Genomic DNA, 16,784 nt, shown 5'->3' with positions numbered 1-16,784 from the left:
GGCGAGAGACAACGGAAGCAGGCCCAGTGTACTGGCTGACTTGTCACCTATATTGTCAGTTTTGTTGCTTTCTGCTGTGCTGTTGATCGGCTGTTCATCTGCTAGTGTATAAGCTTCCCATACAGATTCATTTGGCCGATAGTAGGTATTGTTAAGAGAATCTGCTGCTCGTTCTCAGGATTCGTATGATTTGAAATAGTTTACACCGGGGTGCATGGCTGTTCTGATCGAGGAATGCTTGACTAGCATCTTATATATCTCCAGTTGCTGCTTCTATGTCGCCTTGTATGGGAGAGTATTGATCATAGTGTATTAACTCAGCTGAACGAGGAGAGATCATCTCACGTATCTGAAGCACGATGACGAACTCAAGTCTAGTAGTAAGACTAAGGAAGGAGAGTGATATATGTATTGTCGAACAGTGATGCGTCTGTCCACCAACATGAGCAAGATCGGTACTGCATGCTGATAATTGCTTCCTGCCGCGGTAGTATAGAAGGCGTTGTACCTCTGTCTTGCAGATTGCTTTCCAGCTCTCGACTAAATGACTGAATGAAACGGATCATCACATGAATTGTACATAGTCAAGAGGCCGTACAGCTGACGTACGTCGAAGAGGACCAATATAGCGTTCTAAGGTCCTGCGACATTTCCTCGATGTGATCTGAGAGTTGCTTGACCGACGACTGCGGAATGTAGGCATCTTATCTTCGGCCAAGGGTTGGGTTTCCAGCAGACAAGTCAGGTAAGACAGGAAAGTCTCCTTAACGAGCTCGACTTTAGGTTTGCGATCGGCGTAAGCAGTCATCGATCGTATGGTGGCTTCAGCGATGGTTTGGCCATCATTGGTCGCGAACTTCCAAGAAGGATTGCCCATTTCAGGCTTTAGAAAGACTGACTGATCAGGTCGCCGAGCTGCCTTCCCATCCGGTACTGGAAAAGTAACATCTCATGACCGTGCCGCTCTTGTTCAGACGCCGGAACAAGGACGAGGTAGAGACTGCATGAAGAGAACTGTTCATGGGCATGGAAACAACCACCGCAACCAACTGACAGGAGTTGCCAATGTACAGTCGTGTTTCAATTGCCGCCATTAGTTCGCGGCTTGCTTGAACCATTTGAGGCTTTTCAATACTGTAACATCTCGAGTGGGGGCCGCTGAAACGGCGATGGTATCTCCATATAGAGAATATATGATGGCGTCGCCCAGTCGGGCTTCTCAGTGCTTGCTGATGCATACCTCCTCGCCTGGGAAATGCGTCCACCCAGTCAGCTCCTCTTCTTCAATGCTAACTTGATCGCGAAGAATGGGCAGCATGCTCAGCATTCTAAGTGAAGAAAACTCCAACCGAACGATCGAGTTTCATTTGAGTTGACAGTCCCACTCATGAGAACATTATGCCAGTAACATCCACGCAACGATGATGGAAGGTTTTAGCCATCACTTTCTGCACCATAGTCTTCGCCTTAAGAACTTGTCTTGTATGCGGGGTTTGATTGCCAGTTTCAATTTTTGCTGGATATAGAGAAAATGTTTCGCGAGTAGGCTTTCTCGATTTCATGAAGCCTGAACAGCGCCATCACAGATGAGCACCTTTAGCTTTACCCATGTTCCATTGGAACAGCTTTGGGCTCGAAGATATATTATCTGTGATTTTGTTTCCCATTTCCAGCGGCCGACGATGACTGTCCTATCAGGGAACATATGAGAACTATCCTGGCCCATCCTGGTCACTGAATGCTTCTGTTTTGTTGCCGTATTGACAGGCCATGATGGTCCGTGCGAATCTTGGTTTGAAGAAAGCAGCAATTCTAAAAAACCTCAGAGTTCCGTCTGTCATTGAAGAAAACGGTGGTGACGGTATGAAGACATGACATTTGCGTTGATGCTCCTGTAAACGTGGGTCTTGATCATATTGATGTTGTGGGCATATGGAGCTACTCCTCGTATTCTTTGGAGCAGAAGGTGACTGTAGATAAGTAGAACCACGAAGAATGGAGAATAGATGTCGAAATCCGGTTCGATACCGGCAACAGCAGTTTAGCGCCGATGCATCGAAGAAACGCTAATGCGTTGAACCTTCGAGATCGGGGCGATAGATCACGAGAATGTGGTACTCCGGAAGCAGTACTCGCAAATGAACAGCATCCTGCTGGATGACTGGGACCGACCATGTAGTGACAATACTCGAATCCCTCAGATCGCTTATCTACCGAGAAGTAATGCTGCGACTGTGCCTAGATATGCTGCACGAGGACATGTTCCACCCATTTGATAAGGAAGAAGAGCGCTCTAAGGCAGTGGCTCTTGCCGGAGAAGTCGCTGGATGATAACAATTGCGAGGCATGACGCAGGCAAATGAAAGGGATGAGTAGAAGAGACTCTGAAACAGAGAAAACGAGCGAAAAGTGATGGTTGATGAGAAGATAACAGGCTGCACGAAGAGAGAGCAATGGCGGCTTCTTCAAGTACAGCCCAGCGAAACAAGTATGCCGATATATACTCCGGGGTAAGAGAAACAACTCGTAATATCTGACAATGTTCACCGGGACTTCACAGTTCGGATGCTGCTAACATGATCGCTCCATGGGTTCTTGACACCTAGGTCAGTTCCATTGTGTCGGGATGCGGTAGTAAGACCACACGACACTAGTAGCGGGTTTGAAGCAGGAGGTACTTTGTGTCCATAACACACCAAGTTGCTGAATAGGTCGAAACATAGATTGGCTCTGCTGCGATTGTTTCCAAAGTGTAGGTAGGTGAGTCTTTAGCCCATTGCCCCATGATTTGCGGTATTACAATGAGGAATGTGTGGTTACCTCATGCCCTGTCTTTTCAGCCGACTTGCGATGGGTTTGTTTTGAGATGCAGTCTTTACTGAAAATAACGGTGCAGCAACACTGTAATTTATCGATATTTTCTTATATAATCTCACTCTCCATCAACAACACCATAAAATGGTGCTATGGTTGCAAGGTGAATGACGTCGTTGGTCCGTTGCTCGTAGCTAAGCTGGTCCTTCGATCAGTCTGAGCCAATTCTTTAAACCCAGTGTCCTTCAAGCAGACACCAAGGTACACCCAGACGAGTGAGTCGTGGCCATAGGATGGACGGACTGACTCACGTCTGGGCGATACGCATTGCTCAAGCAACTCATCTTGACAAAGTTCAAAGCTCAATCCCAGCTGTATTTGTCTTGGGCACGCAGAAGTCAGCATACAAGCCAAAATTGTCCAAAGAGGTTTTTCTTACTTCATGGCCCTGAAAATGGATTATGTCGGAATCTATGAGCTGGATGAAAAAGTCTGTTTTGCGTCCACGCCACCATACTCATCGACAGCCTCGGGGTAGTTGCAATGAGGCGATGAAGATTCCGGTTGAAGCTCTGCATGAATTCACTGATTATTGCGCTCTACCACTGCACGCAGAAGAGAGACTTGGTATCAGGAGCCAATAACCGTCAACAGAAAAGAAAAAAAAACGCACCCATGCGACATCAAAGTCATCTGTATAAAAATCCATTACTCCATGTAGAGACGACGATTCTTCGACGGATGAGACTTGGGCATTCATCTCTGCACGCCACAAATCAGCTCTAAGCTCAGAATGTAAGAAGCATTGGTAGTGCAACTTTGGCGAAAGACTAGTACAGAGTTCTTCATCGTCAGAAACGAAGGCGTCTAAGAGAAACGACGGACAGGGTTTCTGGTAGACAAGAACCAAAAGGTTGTGTGTGTTCTTCCCAGACTTCCTGCCTCTGAAACCGTCTTGCCGGAACCGCCAAAAGTAGCCCAGAGCAGCGCTAATGCAGTTCGCTGCCTTGTTCGTGGATTTCCAAACCAGCTCCGCGTTGAAAGCATAAGCCATTATGAGGTATCACGCCACGAGGAGATCCGCCTACAAAGACAAGCAGTCGAAGAAGTTGATTCCGCGATGATGTGAAGCTGCCAAACTAGTTATTATAGTGACAATTCCGAATGTTCCAGGACGACGAGAGAACAGTCTGGTCGGAGTCGAACTCCACTGCTTCAGAGCAAATTTCTATTCAAAGCGTTCAGACGAGTACATCGTGCCTCGGGCGGTTCTTCGAGAAACCACAAAATAAATGTAAAGTGCAGTGTATATACAGAACAAGTAGGTTCTGAACATCCCCTCGTCATTTGTGAAGAAATCAGGCTCTTGAAAGGCGTAGTATATAAATTCTCAGTGCGGGTTGTTCTACCGGTAATCGCGCATCGTATGTGCTGTGTCGACAAGCAAAGCAGTAAGTCTTATATAGACGAGACTAGAGTGACCTGATGAAAAGGTAAGACATTTTAATATAGGCTCTCTCATATAGAGTATCAATTGTGTCAAATCGATATGAACATGACATCAACTTCGAAGGTTGGTGAGCAACTAGTTCTTATGAATCAGCTAATGTGATCTTCTCGTTTGATCATGAAAATCGAGGTGCTTAGCATACCATAAGCGCGACGACACCATACGAGCTGGAACTTCAGTCGTATGCAATGCCCTGTATTCTCTCTCTTCTAGGCCCATCAATAAGGAAGGATGTCTCTATCGTTCCTTTGCTGGTAAGAAAAGCAAACAAAGTCATGAAAAGCACAGTTAAGATGAACCACCAGATGACTGAGAGAGTCCTCATAAGCCTTGAATCATTGTAGTGCTGCAGCTAACGCTCCATGAGGTCAAACATTAGCTGACGTTCATACCGTTATTCAAGCGTAGTACGCAAAGCAAATGACAATGCCACCGTCGAAAGCGTCATATATGTCGGGTGCTTTGCCCCCTAGTTCAGCTTTGGAATTGTGATAGCCGATCAAAACTGTATCGAACATCCCGATCCTTTGCGCAAGAGACCTTGTCCATCCTATGTCATCAACCTCAGGTCTGATCTCGGGGACCTTAGCGATTTGGAGGTCATCGTTCTATAGTGATATCTTCATGAACTTTGCCCGAGGGACTGGTAACATCTCATGGCGCATTTTGAAAAGATCCTTCTTCTTCAAGCTGCTTGGAATATTTTGCGAAGACCGAACGTGTGCAATTGCATAACGTGGAGTTGGACCAGAACGAGTATAATGTCCTGATATTCCCCATGAAGTAAACGTCCAACTAGGACAGATACTCTCAAGCGCTGCTCACTAGCCGGCTTACGTTTCTGTGATGGACCAAACAGCCATATGAGACCGCAGTTTATGCAGTATGTAATGACCGAAGAAAGCCAGAAGGATGCCATATATGCTTTCAATTGCAAGGGGCCGTTCAAGTCTGCGGTAGCTTCAATCTTCCCTTAATATTGGAGGACAATGCAAGGTCTTTTCAAGATCTTCCCGCAATCTCGCTTGGCAGTCTGTCCGCCAAGTGAGGATGATGTGAACCACCCCAGTCACGTTGAACTCTTGAAGGTAATGTACTTTTCTCAACATGATCATTGGTGGCATTGAAGCCTGGGCAGCCTCATCCAACATACTCATGGACACATGGTATACTGGGTCAATCGCAGTTGAGATCAACAAAGTATAAGACCGAAGCCATTGTCTCACCACGCTTCTTCGGAACCATTTGTTCGACGGTTTTCAAGATCAACTTCTGAGATCGGCCAACACAGAGCACTCTGAACCGCTGGATCTTCCCAAGTCCAGCCTTTCACCACGGCAGTTATGGTTCCATCATGTCTTGCTCAATGTGTATGATAAGCAATGATGATGTGGGGAGATGAATGTATTCGAACCGGTTCTCGAAAGTAGAAATATGATAGCCAAGACACCATCCAAGGCCGTTAGCGACTACCACACACCCTGAAAAAAAGCGGGTGCCGTGAAGACCAGCCGACGCAAGACTTGTCATTGCGAGTGAAATGAATAGCATCAATCCACACAGGAAATCCGTTGTTCAATGACGGACTAAGTGTTTCCTCAGCGATTAGCAATGATGTCGGGGTATAACATCGGCAAGCCCGGATCTGACGACACTATCTCCGATGCATCATGACGCGTAAGACAGAAAGGCTGAAGGCCACCCAGCCTGCATTGTGTCGACGCCTTAACTGGAAGTTCGCTGCCATTTGAGAGCCGTGTCCACCAGTAGCAGCTTTCGTAGGCTGCATAGGTCGACAAGGACAATCGTATATGAAGTTTCTCCACTCGCTCATGACCCAGTTGGCCCATGACTGCCAGTAGCTGGCCATGGTACTTCTGGAGTAATGGTGGAAGTCGTGGATATGGTAACATCTCTTACTAGCGTAGGCAGATTGATGAAGTAGGTTGTAATTGTCATAGACTCGACATTCCGATCGCCTATGCCTGTCGGAACTTTCCTCTGCAAGACCGGAAGCATTCTAGCCATTCTTGTCTGGCGTCACGAGGAAATGGGATCCATCCATCTCCATCTGTTTCCTGTATGACCGGTTGCTTCTGGCCAGGTTCGCTTTCATCTGCTGGTCTGGACTGGCATCATGTCCTCGACTTCTCAAATACGGCTTTGCATGTAGCAGTATCAACTGTTAACGAACTGTTTGGCGGACAGACATAATATATATGGATGACTCCCATCAGCAATACATAGCGGTGCATTCTGGTGATCTCCTCACATCCAAGAAACATTTCCAGCTGTATAGACTTTCGGGTACGGTGCCTCTTGTGTGTTGCTGGAAAATCTTCAGACATTGAATGCCTATGATTGTGGCCTTCAGCGTCAAAATTGGATCGATGTCATCTGACGATTTTCCAAGATTGCAAATCCCCGCATACATGAACGTGGATTATGAACTGTCTGTCTTCTTGTCCGCCACCTGGAAAGCTAGCATGCTCCCACGTCTGATCGCTCCTTGGGCGATGAACGGGATGTCTTGGAGAAATGCGTCTCCGCGTTGTCGCTGTGTGTATCTATATCCACGAAATAGAATCTTGCGCAGCTTGTTGGAAAGTTCGTAAAATGATGTCTCATTCGATCAACTGCGAGGTTCCCTGACAAGCTTAGCATGAGGGAGCATCAATCAGAGATATACCAGTCGAGGAAAAGCAGCAGTGAGGACGAGCTTCGATGGTGGTTAATAATGTGCGATTCACGAAGCCAGCAGTATCGTTTGGAGTCAGACGAACAAGGGTATAAAATGAGACGGCACAGACAAAACACTGGCAGGAGAGCAGATAGAGCGCCCGTTAACAGTAGCCAGCGCACTGTTCTGTACCTTTCTTGTCGGACGAGTGAAAGCAGTTCCATTGAGTTGCTTGGCCAAACCAGCTTCTAAGCATATATCTGGCTGTATGTCCTGATTCCTTCTTTCACCCGAAGATGTAGGCATCGAAAGACGCCGTCTCAGGGAGATCATATACTCCCCCACCAGCCTGAATGCGTCAAGGCCAGACGCCGTCCAGATCAAGATGCAGTATGCACTGGAGAGGATGACGTGGACGATTGAGACGAAGGCTATGGCAGGTTGAAAACATTTCCGTTTGCTCGGAAGTGGTTGTTGGCACAAGACCTGGGAATATTCGGGTGAGAAGATTTCACTGTTGTTTGTTGGATGTGCTGCGCAACATCTTGCCTTGAGTGAACGCAGGCCTGACTTTTTTGAACCTGGAGCATTTCCAAACATAGCTGAGGTAGCGTGCTGTGTGTAACTTGACTCGTTTCTGACCTTTCTAGCGTCGCTTGTCTTGACTTCGCGTTTATCTCTCAACTTGGCACTGTTATTGTCCTCGGTATTTCTTCTCTTGGAATGCCTCTTAGATACCTTCGAGATCCAGCGGAGTGGACACGGCATCACTCGCCAGATCGGACCCAATCTCTCTCATTAGTATCCGTAGCATCATTGGGTACAGATTGACGCGCGTAAGCCCAACTTGGTTGGGACACATCCAACTGAAGTGTGGCGTTTCCAGACTCAAAGTCTCTGAGTTGGAATGGAAGTCATGACGCAGGATTGAGTATCGTCCTGACTATGTCAAAAGAACAGGAAACACAATAAAACACGAGATAGAATCACCGATTGAAGGACCGCGCATATCGAAACCAACCGGAACGTTGAGCCCTACCCATTCATGCTGAGGCCAGGATGTGCTCCTGGAGATATCCACTGCTAAGTAAGCGGTAGTTGATTCATTGATGTTGAAGAAAGCTTCATTTAAATTGACAAACGCACTTCATAGTACTTCTGTGCCCTGGAACCAGAACCAGATACCAGTTCCTCCACAGACTATCGTGATAGTCCTTGTCTGTTTCGGTAACGACTAGCCTTGTACAACTACAAGCTCTTCAAGTCAAAAGGCTTTTCTGTCTGGTCGCAACCAGCAACCTTTTGGCGCATTCTGATGGTATGTCATGATGGCTTTGATGAAATTGACGTTGAGCGGGGAGGTTTCTCAAAGACACATTTCTCAAGTCATGAGGCGATAATGACATAGTTGGATCTCTTGCTTTTCCAAACAAAGAACGAGAGACACAGGCTTATTTGAAGAGGCCTATGGGAAACGATGTATGCACGAGGATGTATCCAGCATCATGGACTGAAGCCTTCCAGAATCAATTGGCTTTTCTTCTTAGTATCGACGGGCAAGTTATGCTGTCGGGTAATCTCTCGCACTGCACATTTAGACAGTTCGTGAGTGTAGTCGTATAGGAGGTCAGCCCCTTGTATTCGACATCCTGATTGGAGTGACTGATGGGCGCTGAGGAGTGCTGAAGATGAATTATAGATTTAGATAGCGTAGCTGGCAGCCAACATAAACTGGGCTCACTATGGATTTCTTGGTTAATCCAAACCCACGAGTAGATGAAGTAAAGTCTTCCGCAAAGAGCCGGTAGTGTGACAGTTTGTGGGAGCACCAAGGTGCAGTTGTAGCAACAGCGCCGTTGACTAGCAGTGACAACATTATCAAAGATAGATAGATTGAGAACATGGGGAAATGATCTTGTGCTAGACCCTGCCGTGATGATATTCCCTCGTGATAGAGACACGGAAGTGGCAAGATGCGTAGTGTCTTTCTTGGACTTCGGTACACCATTGTTGCGGGAGATAGAGAATCAGTAAAGCCTCAGTATGTCCTGTTCGCGTTGAGCAAAAGTCTGAGTCTTCCCCGGACAGCTATGTGTATGGTGGTCTCTTGCCGAAAACCACTGAATCGGTGTGATATTCGTAACTCAAAACCATGTGAGTGATTCAAGGCGAGACCCTCAATCAAGCAAACCCCATCGCAACAGCCGAAGCTAAAAGCTACCAGCCTAGCTTGTCTCTGCGGACCTGGCGACCGCACCATCACCACGCCGATTGATGGGTATATATTCATCCTCTCCATCCTGCAAGCGATATGGGTGACATGCAGCATAACACATGTCAGCTATCACGGTCACGATATCATCGACAACGTGATACAAGCATCATGAAGGTATCATTGAAGCACGCATCGACCATGACCAAGTAGCTCGATGGTGCTCTGGTTTTGACGCCATTGGTAGTTGAGCATCGCAGTTATACCAGGTTTCCTGGCAGATTAGAGCGAGAAGGCTAGGGAGAGCGTTATATGGAACGAGCGACAGACAGACAGTATTCGAAGCTCCGCAATATTGTCGAAGATTAAGAATGGATATAGGTCCCTTCACGAAGCATGAGTGATGTGGTGACTTGCATGGCAGGATATATCAGACCATTCGACTAAGATGGAACAAGGGTCATTCCAGCACACAGTAGAGAAGTCCAACAATGAAGAGGAAAAGTAGGAAGTCTAGGATTTCCAGCATATCAAAGAGGAAGACGTTTGCAGGATGCTGCTTGTGTCGATGGTGCCATGAGGTATATAGAAGATGGAAATGAGTATACACGTTGATGATGCTGATGGAAGTGTGAGGATGAAAGAGGTGAGGAGGAAAAGGAAGAGAGGGAGAGGAGAAGCGAGCTTCTTATAGAAGAGGCACAGCGAGAATCAGCTGATGTAATTAACAGCCATGAATGTGAAGCGGCTGGTGAAGAACCACCTTCATACAATACGCGACGTGTATAGAATCACTGAGCACAGGGAATCGTAAAGTAAAACCCGCAGTGAGTGCACATTATTTCACCGCGTGATGCGAATACATGGCTAGTGCCAAGGGAAGCATGCACCAGTACCTGGCCATGGACCAAGTAGCTTTCAAGAATATAGATAAATTCAGCAATACCAGGTAATTCGAAAAGGACATTAGTGGAGTAGTGAACATGTGTGCAAAGGCAGCAATATTTGTGATTCGGAGATTTCCATAAAATAATCTACCAGCGTGAATCGGGACCCGGTGTCCGTTAATACTGCTGTGTCACTATTTCAAGGGTACGAAGTGACCGGGCAAGCTTCAGACTGGGTAGTTAACCAATTCACATTCGGTTTAGGAATGAAAACGGAAATCTGTGTAAAATTTGTCACAGAATCAATGTTGTGGGAAAGGCAATTTGTACGGATTTGATATGTGCGCCACCAGTTGTAGGACTCCACATTCAGGCCAACCAAGAAGAAGTACAGGGCATCAGTCAATTTACTTACTGGGAAGGAATCTACAGGCCAAACCACTACAAAGCAAATAATTTCAGAAAATCCTATTCCAAAAGCTAACTAGAATGCTAGTAAAACAAAAGCCATGATGGGAATCATACAAAGATACCTTCAACTAGGGAAAGAGAAGAAAAGAAAAGAAAATGAAAAATGCAAACTAGACCTGAACACTAGATCCATCACTCTTCTTACAAGAAGAGCATGCTCCAGCTCCAGCAGCAACCTGCGACGGTGTGCGAGCAAAACTAGGAGGAACATCCAAGGCAGGGTTCCTCGCAAAGAAGTGTCTCGGACGGAGAAGCAAAGTCATTGGCTCAGCAGGCATGATAGGGTAGTCTTCAGGGGAGGGGAAGTGCGTAAGGCCAAACGTATGCCATAGGACGACGTCCGTGTTGTCGATAGTGGAGTTCGGACCAGCGGCTTCAATCCACGCCGGCAGGCCGTGGGATGGTTCACCCGAGGTCTGGGGTACGTGGCGACCGGCAGGATGAATCTGGTCATCGGAGTCTTTATTTGGGAGTTAGTGAAACAGTTCAATGTGGAAGGTCATGGTAGGCACTTACACTTAGTGACATGCACAGCATGTCTAGCGAATCCAGCCCGCTTCCAGACCAAACTACCCGCCTTGGGAAGCAAGGGAGGTACTTCACGGCTGACTAGCTTGTAGCAGACGGGCTTCTTGCTGTGGGGGTTCAGCTTGTTGGTGTTGGCAATCTCCCAGGTTCTGGACGTGTTGCCATCGTAGTCGGACATTGCTTCGAGAGGCGTAGTGTATTTCGTCTTCTTGGCGTAGAATGCGTTTCCGTAGGGGTTCTCTGCACTTCCGACCTCGGCTTCACTGCGAGTTGCGTCGACTTGGAACACGGTGTTATTGGGTCCGTCGACGTTGGCGTCTACACGCAGACAGAAGAGGTGCTGGTGGTTGTGTGCGTTGACGCCAGGGTAGACCTCAGTTCCCCAGCCCTTGGTGTCCTCGCCGGGGTTCATGGCGTAGGTGTTCAGAATACCGGTGAGTTTGATGTCGAGCTGGATAGTGCCATCCTGGTGGAAGATCCAGTAGACGCAGTACTCGTAGTTGGCGGCGGTGAAGATGTGGGAAATGATGAGCTTTCGGCCGCGAGTTACGATCACAGACTCGTCACGGAAGTCAGTGTGCTTGAAGAGAATGCCGGCGTCTTCTTCGTGAATGCAGATGGCATTCTTGACGATGGTGCTAGCACCTGCGCGGTTGACAAAAGCAGCATCCATATAGTGAATAGCACCCTTGCAGTCACAGCCCAGGGAAAGACTGTTGGTCATGTAGCCACCACCATACTCTCCCAAGTCGAAAGCGTGCTTGCGCTGATGAGGGTGCTCAGGGTTTCCATAGGGGACGACCATCTCCGCAAGAGACAGACGGTAGAACACAGGACGGACATTTCCATTGTCATTGAAGGTGATGTTGTTCAAGACGATACCCTCACGGTAGTTGAAACCAACGTGAATGTTCCACTTCTGCCAGTCGATAGTACGTCCGTTGATGCCGAAAGAAACGCCCTCTGGCTGCGTGATGTGAATGGGCTTGATATCTGTCCTGTAACTGCCCTCTTTCTCAATTGAAGCCGGGTGGTAGTTGCTGGGAGGCGCCTTGCTGATGGGCCTCCGCACCGGCGGGATGTCGATATGAATGACTTGCTTGGTCTCCGCGTTAAAGATAGGGCAGAAGTCCAGAGGATACGTGTATTGAGAATCGTCAATGTGAGGACGGTAGTACATGAGAGCCTGCTGCAGACGGACACCATTTCCAAAGCGCTCGTCGTAGCCGATTGTCCAAGCTGCAGGTGAGTTAGCATCATGCAAGTCCACAACCTGTCGTCGGACGACAACTTACGATCACAGTAAACCTTGTACATATCCTCCTTCGGAATGCCAATGATCGCACACTGCTCAATGACCTTGGGGTCCTTGCGAACAATCGACTCGACCTCCTGCAAGTCTTCCATGGTGATCAAGGGTTGCACGCCAGGCGTGTGTTCCCATCTCACGATCTTCTTCTCATCAAGGTCGACAATTCCATCGTAGACCTTGCCGCCCGGCGCAATGGCAACGACGTCGGCCGCACGAGTGGGACGGGGAGCCTTCTGCGGGTTCTCCAGCCATGCCATCATCTCCGCCTTGCGGGGCTCATACAGAGTGACCGCATTGAAGTTGACCTTGCCATATTCCTTGCGGATAAGGGCGACAGCGGCGTCGATTTCCACCGTCGAGAGAGGGTCTAAAGGGTGAGGAGGGGGAGAAGTAGCTTGGACCTGATGGGTCAGCTGTTGAAGGCGCTCAAGAACCATGATGAAGGAGCGGAGTAATGCAAGCGTTTGTAATTATCTCTCAACGAAGTGAGTAATTGGCGTGCAGTAGAAAGTAAGTAGTATGGGAGAGGTAAAAGTATATGTTTTCCTCAGTTGGAAAATAAACCGGCGACCTGGCCAGTTGTACGGTAGGACAAAGATGAAGATGTAAAGTGATGCTACCACCCAGACTGTGTGAAACCATAGTCGACACAGAGGGGCACAACCCACCTTATAAGCAGCGAGCGCATGGCTGCACGAGCGCATTGCCAGAGGAGGATATGATTGTACAGCACGACCGCTGCACCACCGATAAGATACGCCTCGATAAGCACGCCCGGATTCCTTGCCCCGAAGCGGTCTAGTGCCACCTGCTTCTCCGCTGCGACTCAAAGCGGCAATCGGAACCTTGTCTACGACTACCGGTGAGATAGGTTACCCCGGATTCGCAGACTGACCCGAGCGTCGGCCTGGAAGGGTCCGATCTAGGCGTCGGATGTGGTTGCCCCTATCAGGCTCATCAAGGGATGGACAGTCTTGGTTCGAGTCCCCCCTCCCGATGCAAGATCAGCAGACCGATCGCGGACGGGGTAATACAACGCGTTCTGCATCACTGCCAGGCTGTCATTGAGCCACAAAGGCTGAAGTGGGTCTGAGCTACTGACAAGATAGTTTAATAATGCTAATTATTAACATGTCTATCATAGAGGCAAAGTAGATTCCCAACCAGTTCTACCTACGGGGATAGAAACGGACGCTTAACGAAATAATGCTTGACGTAGATCACATTCCAGCCGGAGACGAACACCATACACCTATTGCAAACACCCACCTCCAAGGCAATACGAAGGCACTGCAGGCGATGAACTCCTTGAAACGGACCGAAAAACAGAAAACACTAGCAAACAAGACAATGCACCAAGAAACACAACCGATGCCACATGCTATGTACATCCATCACATCATATAGATTCCTTGCCATCTCTGCCGAAAGCAACATGATAAACAGGTGAAAAAGTAATCAGAACCGCCGGCTAAGGTTCAATGGAGAAAAGTGACCGTGGATCCGGGTGCTGTTGCCAGATCCAACCGGTCAGGAGTAGGAGCCTATACAAGCAAGAGAGCAAAGAGTCAGGGAAAATGTACCTAAACGTAGACAATATCTCGAACTCCCCGAACCTGATCTAACACCAAATATTGAAAGGAGATAATACCAAGACAGCCAGACGAACCGACGAGCCTCATGACTTGGCAAGCTGGAATTGCCCCAGGACGCCGCCAGTGGCACCAGGTGTCATCGTATGGGGTGTTTGGCTGCCCAGGTGACCGGCATTGGGGGTGCTTGGCGTGCCGGTAGCCGAGTAGATTGTGGCGCCGTTGAGATTGGGAGTCTGATGTGGCTGCATGTGGTACAGCAAAGCCGGCATCTGACCGTTCAAGCCCCAAATCTGACCCGAGTATTTCGACTCGTCGATGCTGCCGTTGAAGACGAGTTGGCGCATCTTCCAGTAGATCTCACCCGTCACGAGAGAGTCCGACCCTGCCTGATGAGCGATGCCGACGCGCTTGACACCGAGCTCATCCGCAATGTCTTGCAGACCCGACTTCTGTCCGAGATTAGTGAGGATTTGAGCAGCGGCTGGCGTTAACGGAGAGTCGTTTACAGCCTGATTGCGTCCTGCATGTTTCATCAAATATTTGATATCATACAGCGACGGGAAGAAGATCTTGAGGAGTTTGTGGAATTCCTCTTCATTCTCGGGAAGAGGTTTGCAGAGCATAATCTTCATGAGGTATCCGAAATCATAGCCGGAGTGGAAAGAGACCCAATGGACATCTTCCAGAAGGACGAGCCCCGAGCTGATCAGAAGAGCACCAAACTCGAATGGGTCGATTCCGTTTTTCTCATGCATAGAGAAATCGATACCCGCCTTAGCCAGCATAGCCGTCGACTCTTGTGCGTACATATCTTCCTCCAACGAAAACCGGAAGTTGAATTGCCATGTGCATGGCGCAGGGACGAGGCTGTTTCCGAGAGGCTGTCCATTCGCATCCGTAGCGTTGGGCGGGGGTACCTCGCCTTCGGCAGAAAACAAGGTAATACCGAGCTGGATCATTTTCAGGAGATCGACGTTACAACGAAGAGTTTGGTAGTGGTAATCTGCTTTGTTCGTGAACGCTCCCATTGGACGTGCGACGATACCGGGGAACTCGGTGTCCTGGGCCTAGGTTAGCGTCCCTCATCTCCCAGTAAAAGGAGCCGAGCAACTTCATAATTTCCCAGCTCCACAGCTAGCTGCATCTTACCATGCTGATGTAGGGATACTTCTCGACGAACTGTCGCAGGATGGCCATTTCCTGAGCCAGATTGTGGCTCCATACGTCACGTATCCGCGTCTTCACCGCACCGGCCTTGGCCTCGAGCGCCAGTCGGCCATCGTGAGTCTGATGTAATTGCTGCTGTTGCATCTGCGCGCCTCGTGCGAAGCCCATCTGGGCGGCGTGGCTGGCGAGTCCGGTGCCGCCTCCATCCCCGGCACTCGCGAACCCTGCGACGGACATACCATTTGCGATACCGGTGCCGGACAGTGTAAACGGATTGATATTTGTGTTCGGGTTTCCGGCGGCAAAACCGGGGTGACCACCGAGAGATGGAGGAGGGAGGGCTGAGTTGGCCGACTGGGCATGGGCCGGGTGATGTTGGGCTTGCTGCTGTTGCTGGAGATGGGCTTGCTGTAGGTGGGTATAGGAAGCTGTTAGGCCAGTAGGCCCGTATCGGCCGACGGGAGGGGGCATGTTGAAAGGCAGCGATGAGAGAGCTGATCAACCGTCACGCATCTGAGATTGGGATGAACGATGAGTTGAAGCGAAGTGGAGGGGGGTCGGTCGGCTCTTTTCGCGCTGGGCTCTGGGACGGACGGGCTCATCCTCGCCGGCGAAGAAGGCGGACAGCTGCGGTTGCTGGATCCGGACTAGTGCGCCAAGCCCCCAGTCCTCGCTCGAACTCCCTCGTTTCCGTACAGCTTCAACTTCCTGTTTCCGCCTGTCCTTATTCTCGCGCTACCACCCCCGGTTTTCCGTCCATTGTCTGTCCGGACCCTGCGGATCTCGGTCTCATTTCCCTGAATCTTCGACCCGCCGTCTAACTCACCTTCAACTCACACCTTCATCCATCGCCAATCCGCTCACCATGGCTCCCAACCCCACCGGATTTGACATCAACGAATTCAAGGCCGCCGCCCACCCCCGGTCGGCCTGGGCCAAGAAGGACCCCTGGGCTCGCTAGTACGATACATCCACCGCCGATTCAGAAATTACGTGTTGTACTGACTATTTACCCCAGCGAGGCCTGGAGATACACCGGTCCCTTCAGCCGCATCAACCGTTTCAAGCGCATCTTCCCTGGCTTCGGCATTGCCAGCGTTGCTTTCGCCGGTTACTGCGCCTACGAGCACTTCTTCCTGAAGGATGACCACCACCACCACGGCGAGGGCCACCACTAAATCACGATCAAGGGGAGCATAAGTGCGGAGTTGGAAGAAAGAAGCCGACATGCGATGGAAAAAAGATGAAGAATACCCCGGATTGCTGAGATCAATGGCATCCGTACGTGATTAGAGGGTCACAATGTGTGGTGTACAAGTGGGAGAAGGAATTGTCGATTCGATTGGGATAGATTTTTGGTCTCATTATCATGAATGACCCTTAGCTCTACAGACGGCGCTTGGGTTGTTTCATTTGTCAGGTGTACATAGTAACTGTTATTTATCACATCAAGTGCATTTTGTTCAAACCTTCTGGAAGTTAGGCTGTGTAGGTATTCGACATTACTCAGCATAGCGATTAACTAAACTATGAATTACCAGTAATAGTACTGCTTGCTATGTATCATAATGCCAGCCAGGAAACTGTTGATCAAGTGAGAACTAAACA

The 16,784-nt window shown here is 49.0% G+C and overlaps 4 protein-coding genes across 4 annotated transcripts; 1 reads left to right on the top strand and 3 right to left on the bottom strand.

The window, feature by feature from the left end:
• Positions 1–565: 565 nt before the first annotated feature.
• On the bottom strand, positions 566–877 carry BO87DRAFT_426498 (uncharacterized protein; the record flags this gene model as incomplete). Its single annotated transcript, XM_025627366.1, has 1 exon — positions 566–877. The coding sequence occupies one exon, from the start codon at positions 875–877 to the stop codon at positions 566–568; it is 312 nt and encodes a 103-aa protein (XP_025479232.1).
• Positions 878–10,617: 9,740 nt separating this feature from the next.
• BO87DRAFT_459491 (peroxisomal copper amine oxidase) lies at positions 10,618–13,078 on the bottom strand. Its single transcript, XM_025628963.1, has 3 exons — positions 12,398–13,078; positions 11,091–12,341; positions 10,618–11,034 (listed from the first exon to the last, which is right to left on the bottom strand). Exons 1-3 carry the CDS (start codon positions 12,849–12,851, stop codon positions 10,685–10,687), a joined length of 2,055 nt encoding a protein of 684 aa, XP_025479231.1. The 5' UTR covers positions 12,852–13,078; the 3' UTR covers positions 10,618–10,684.
• A 1,014-nt stretch (positions 13,079–14,092) lies between these two features.
• On the bottom strand, positions 14,093–15,647 carry BO87DRAFT_309690 (CCR4-NOT core DEDD family RNase subunit POP2; the record flags this gene model as incomplete). The annotated part of the gene is made up of 2 exons (XM_025619478.1): positions 14,093–15,070; positions 15,159–15,647. 2 exons carry the CDS (start codon positions 15,645–15,647, stop codon positions 14,093–14,095), a joined length of 1,467 nt encoding a protein of 488 aa, XP_025479230.1.
• A 247-nt stretch (positions 15,648–15,894) lies between these two features.
• On the top strand, positions 15,895–16,645 carry BO87DRAFT_377009 (NADH dehydrogenase [ubiquinone] 1 beta subcomplex subunit 3). The gene is made up of 2 exons (XM_025623445.1): positions 15,895–16,136; positions 16,195–16,645. The coding sequence occupies exons 1-2, from the start codon at positions 16,042–16,044 to the stop codon at positions 16,352–16,354; spliced, it is 255 nt and encodes an 84-aa protein (XP_025479229.1). The 5' UTR covers positions 15,895–16,041; the 3' UTR covers positions 16,355–16,645.
• Positions 16,646–16,784: the final 139 nt, after the last annotated feature.

Source organism: Aspergillus neoniger (assembly GCF_003184625.1).
Source record: "Aspergillus neoniger CBS 115656 unplaced genomic scaffold BO87scaffold_18, whole genome shotgun sequence".
Classification (NCBI taxonomy): Eukaryota; Fungi; Ascomycota; class Eurotiomycetes; order Eurotiales; family Aspergillaceae; genus Aspergillus; species Aspergillus neoniger.
This window is presented reverse-complemented; position numbering and strand designations above follow the sequence as displayed.

Bases quoted from the DNA above. Each gene is read 5' to 3' on its own strand.
- BO87DRAFT_377009 (XM_025623445.1), top strand. From the start codon at position 16,042: ATGGCTCCCAACCCCACCGGATTTGACATCAACGAATTCAAGGCCGCC. The intron at 16,137-16,194 runs GTACGATACATC...TATTTACCCCAG, and splicing joins AAGGACCCCTGGGCTCGCTA to CGAGGCCTGGAGATACACCG.
- BO87DRAFT_459491 (XM_025628963.1), bottom strand. From the start codon at position 12,851: ATGGTTCTTGAGCGCCTTCAACAGCTGACCCATCAGGTCCAAGCTACT. The intron at 12,342-12,397 runs GTAAGTTGTCGT...ACTCACCTGCAG, and splicing joins GTACAAGGTTTACTGTGATC to CTTGGACAATCGGCTACGAC. The intron at 11,035-11,090 runs GTAAGTGCCTAC...TCCCAAATAAAG, and splicing joins TGCTGTGCATGTCACTAAGT to ACTCCGATGACCAGATTCAT.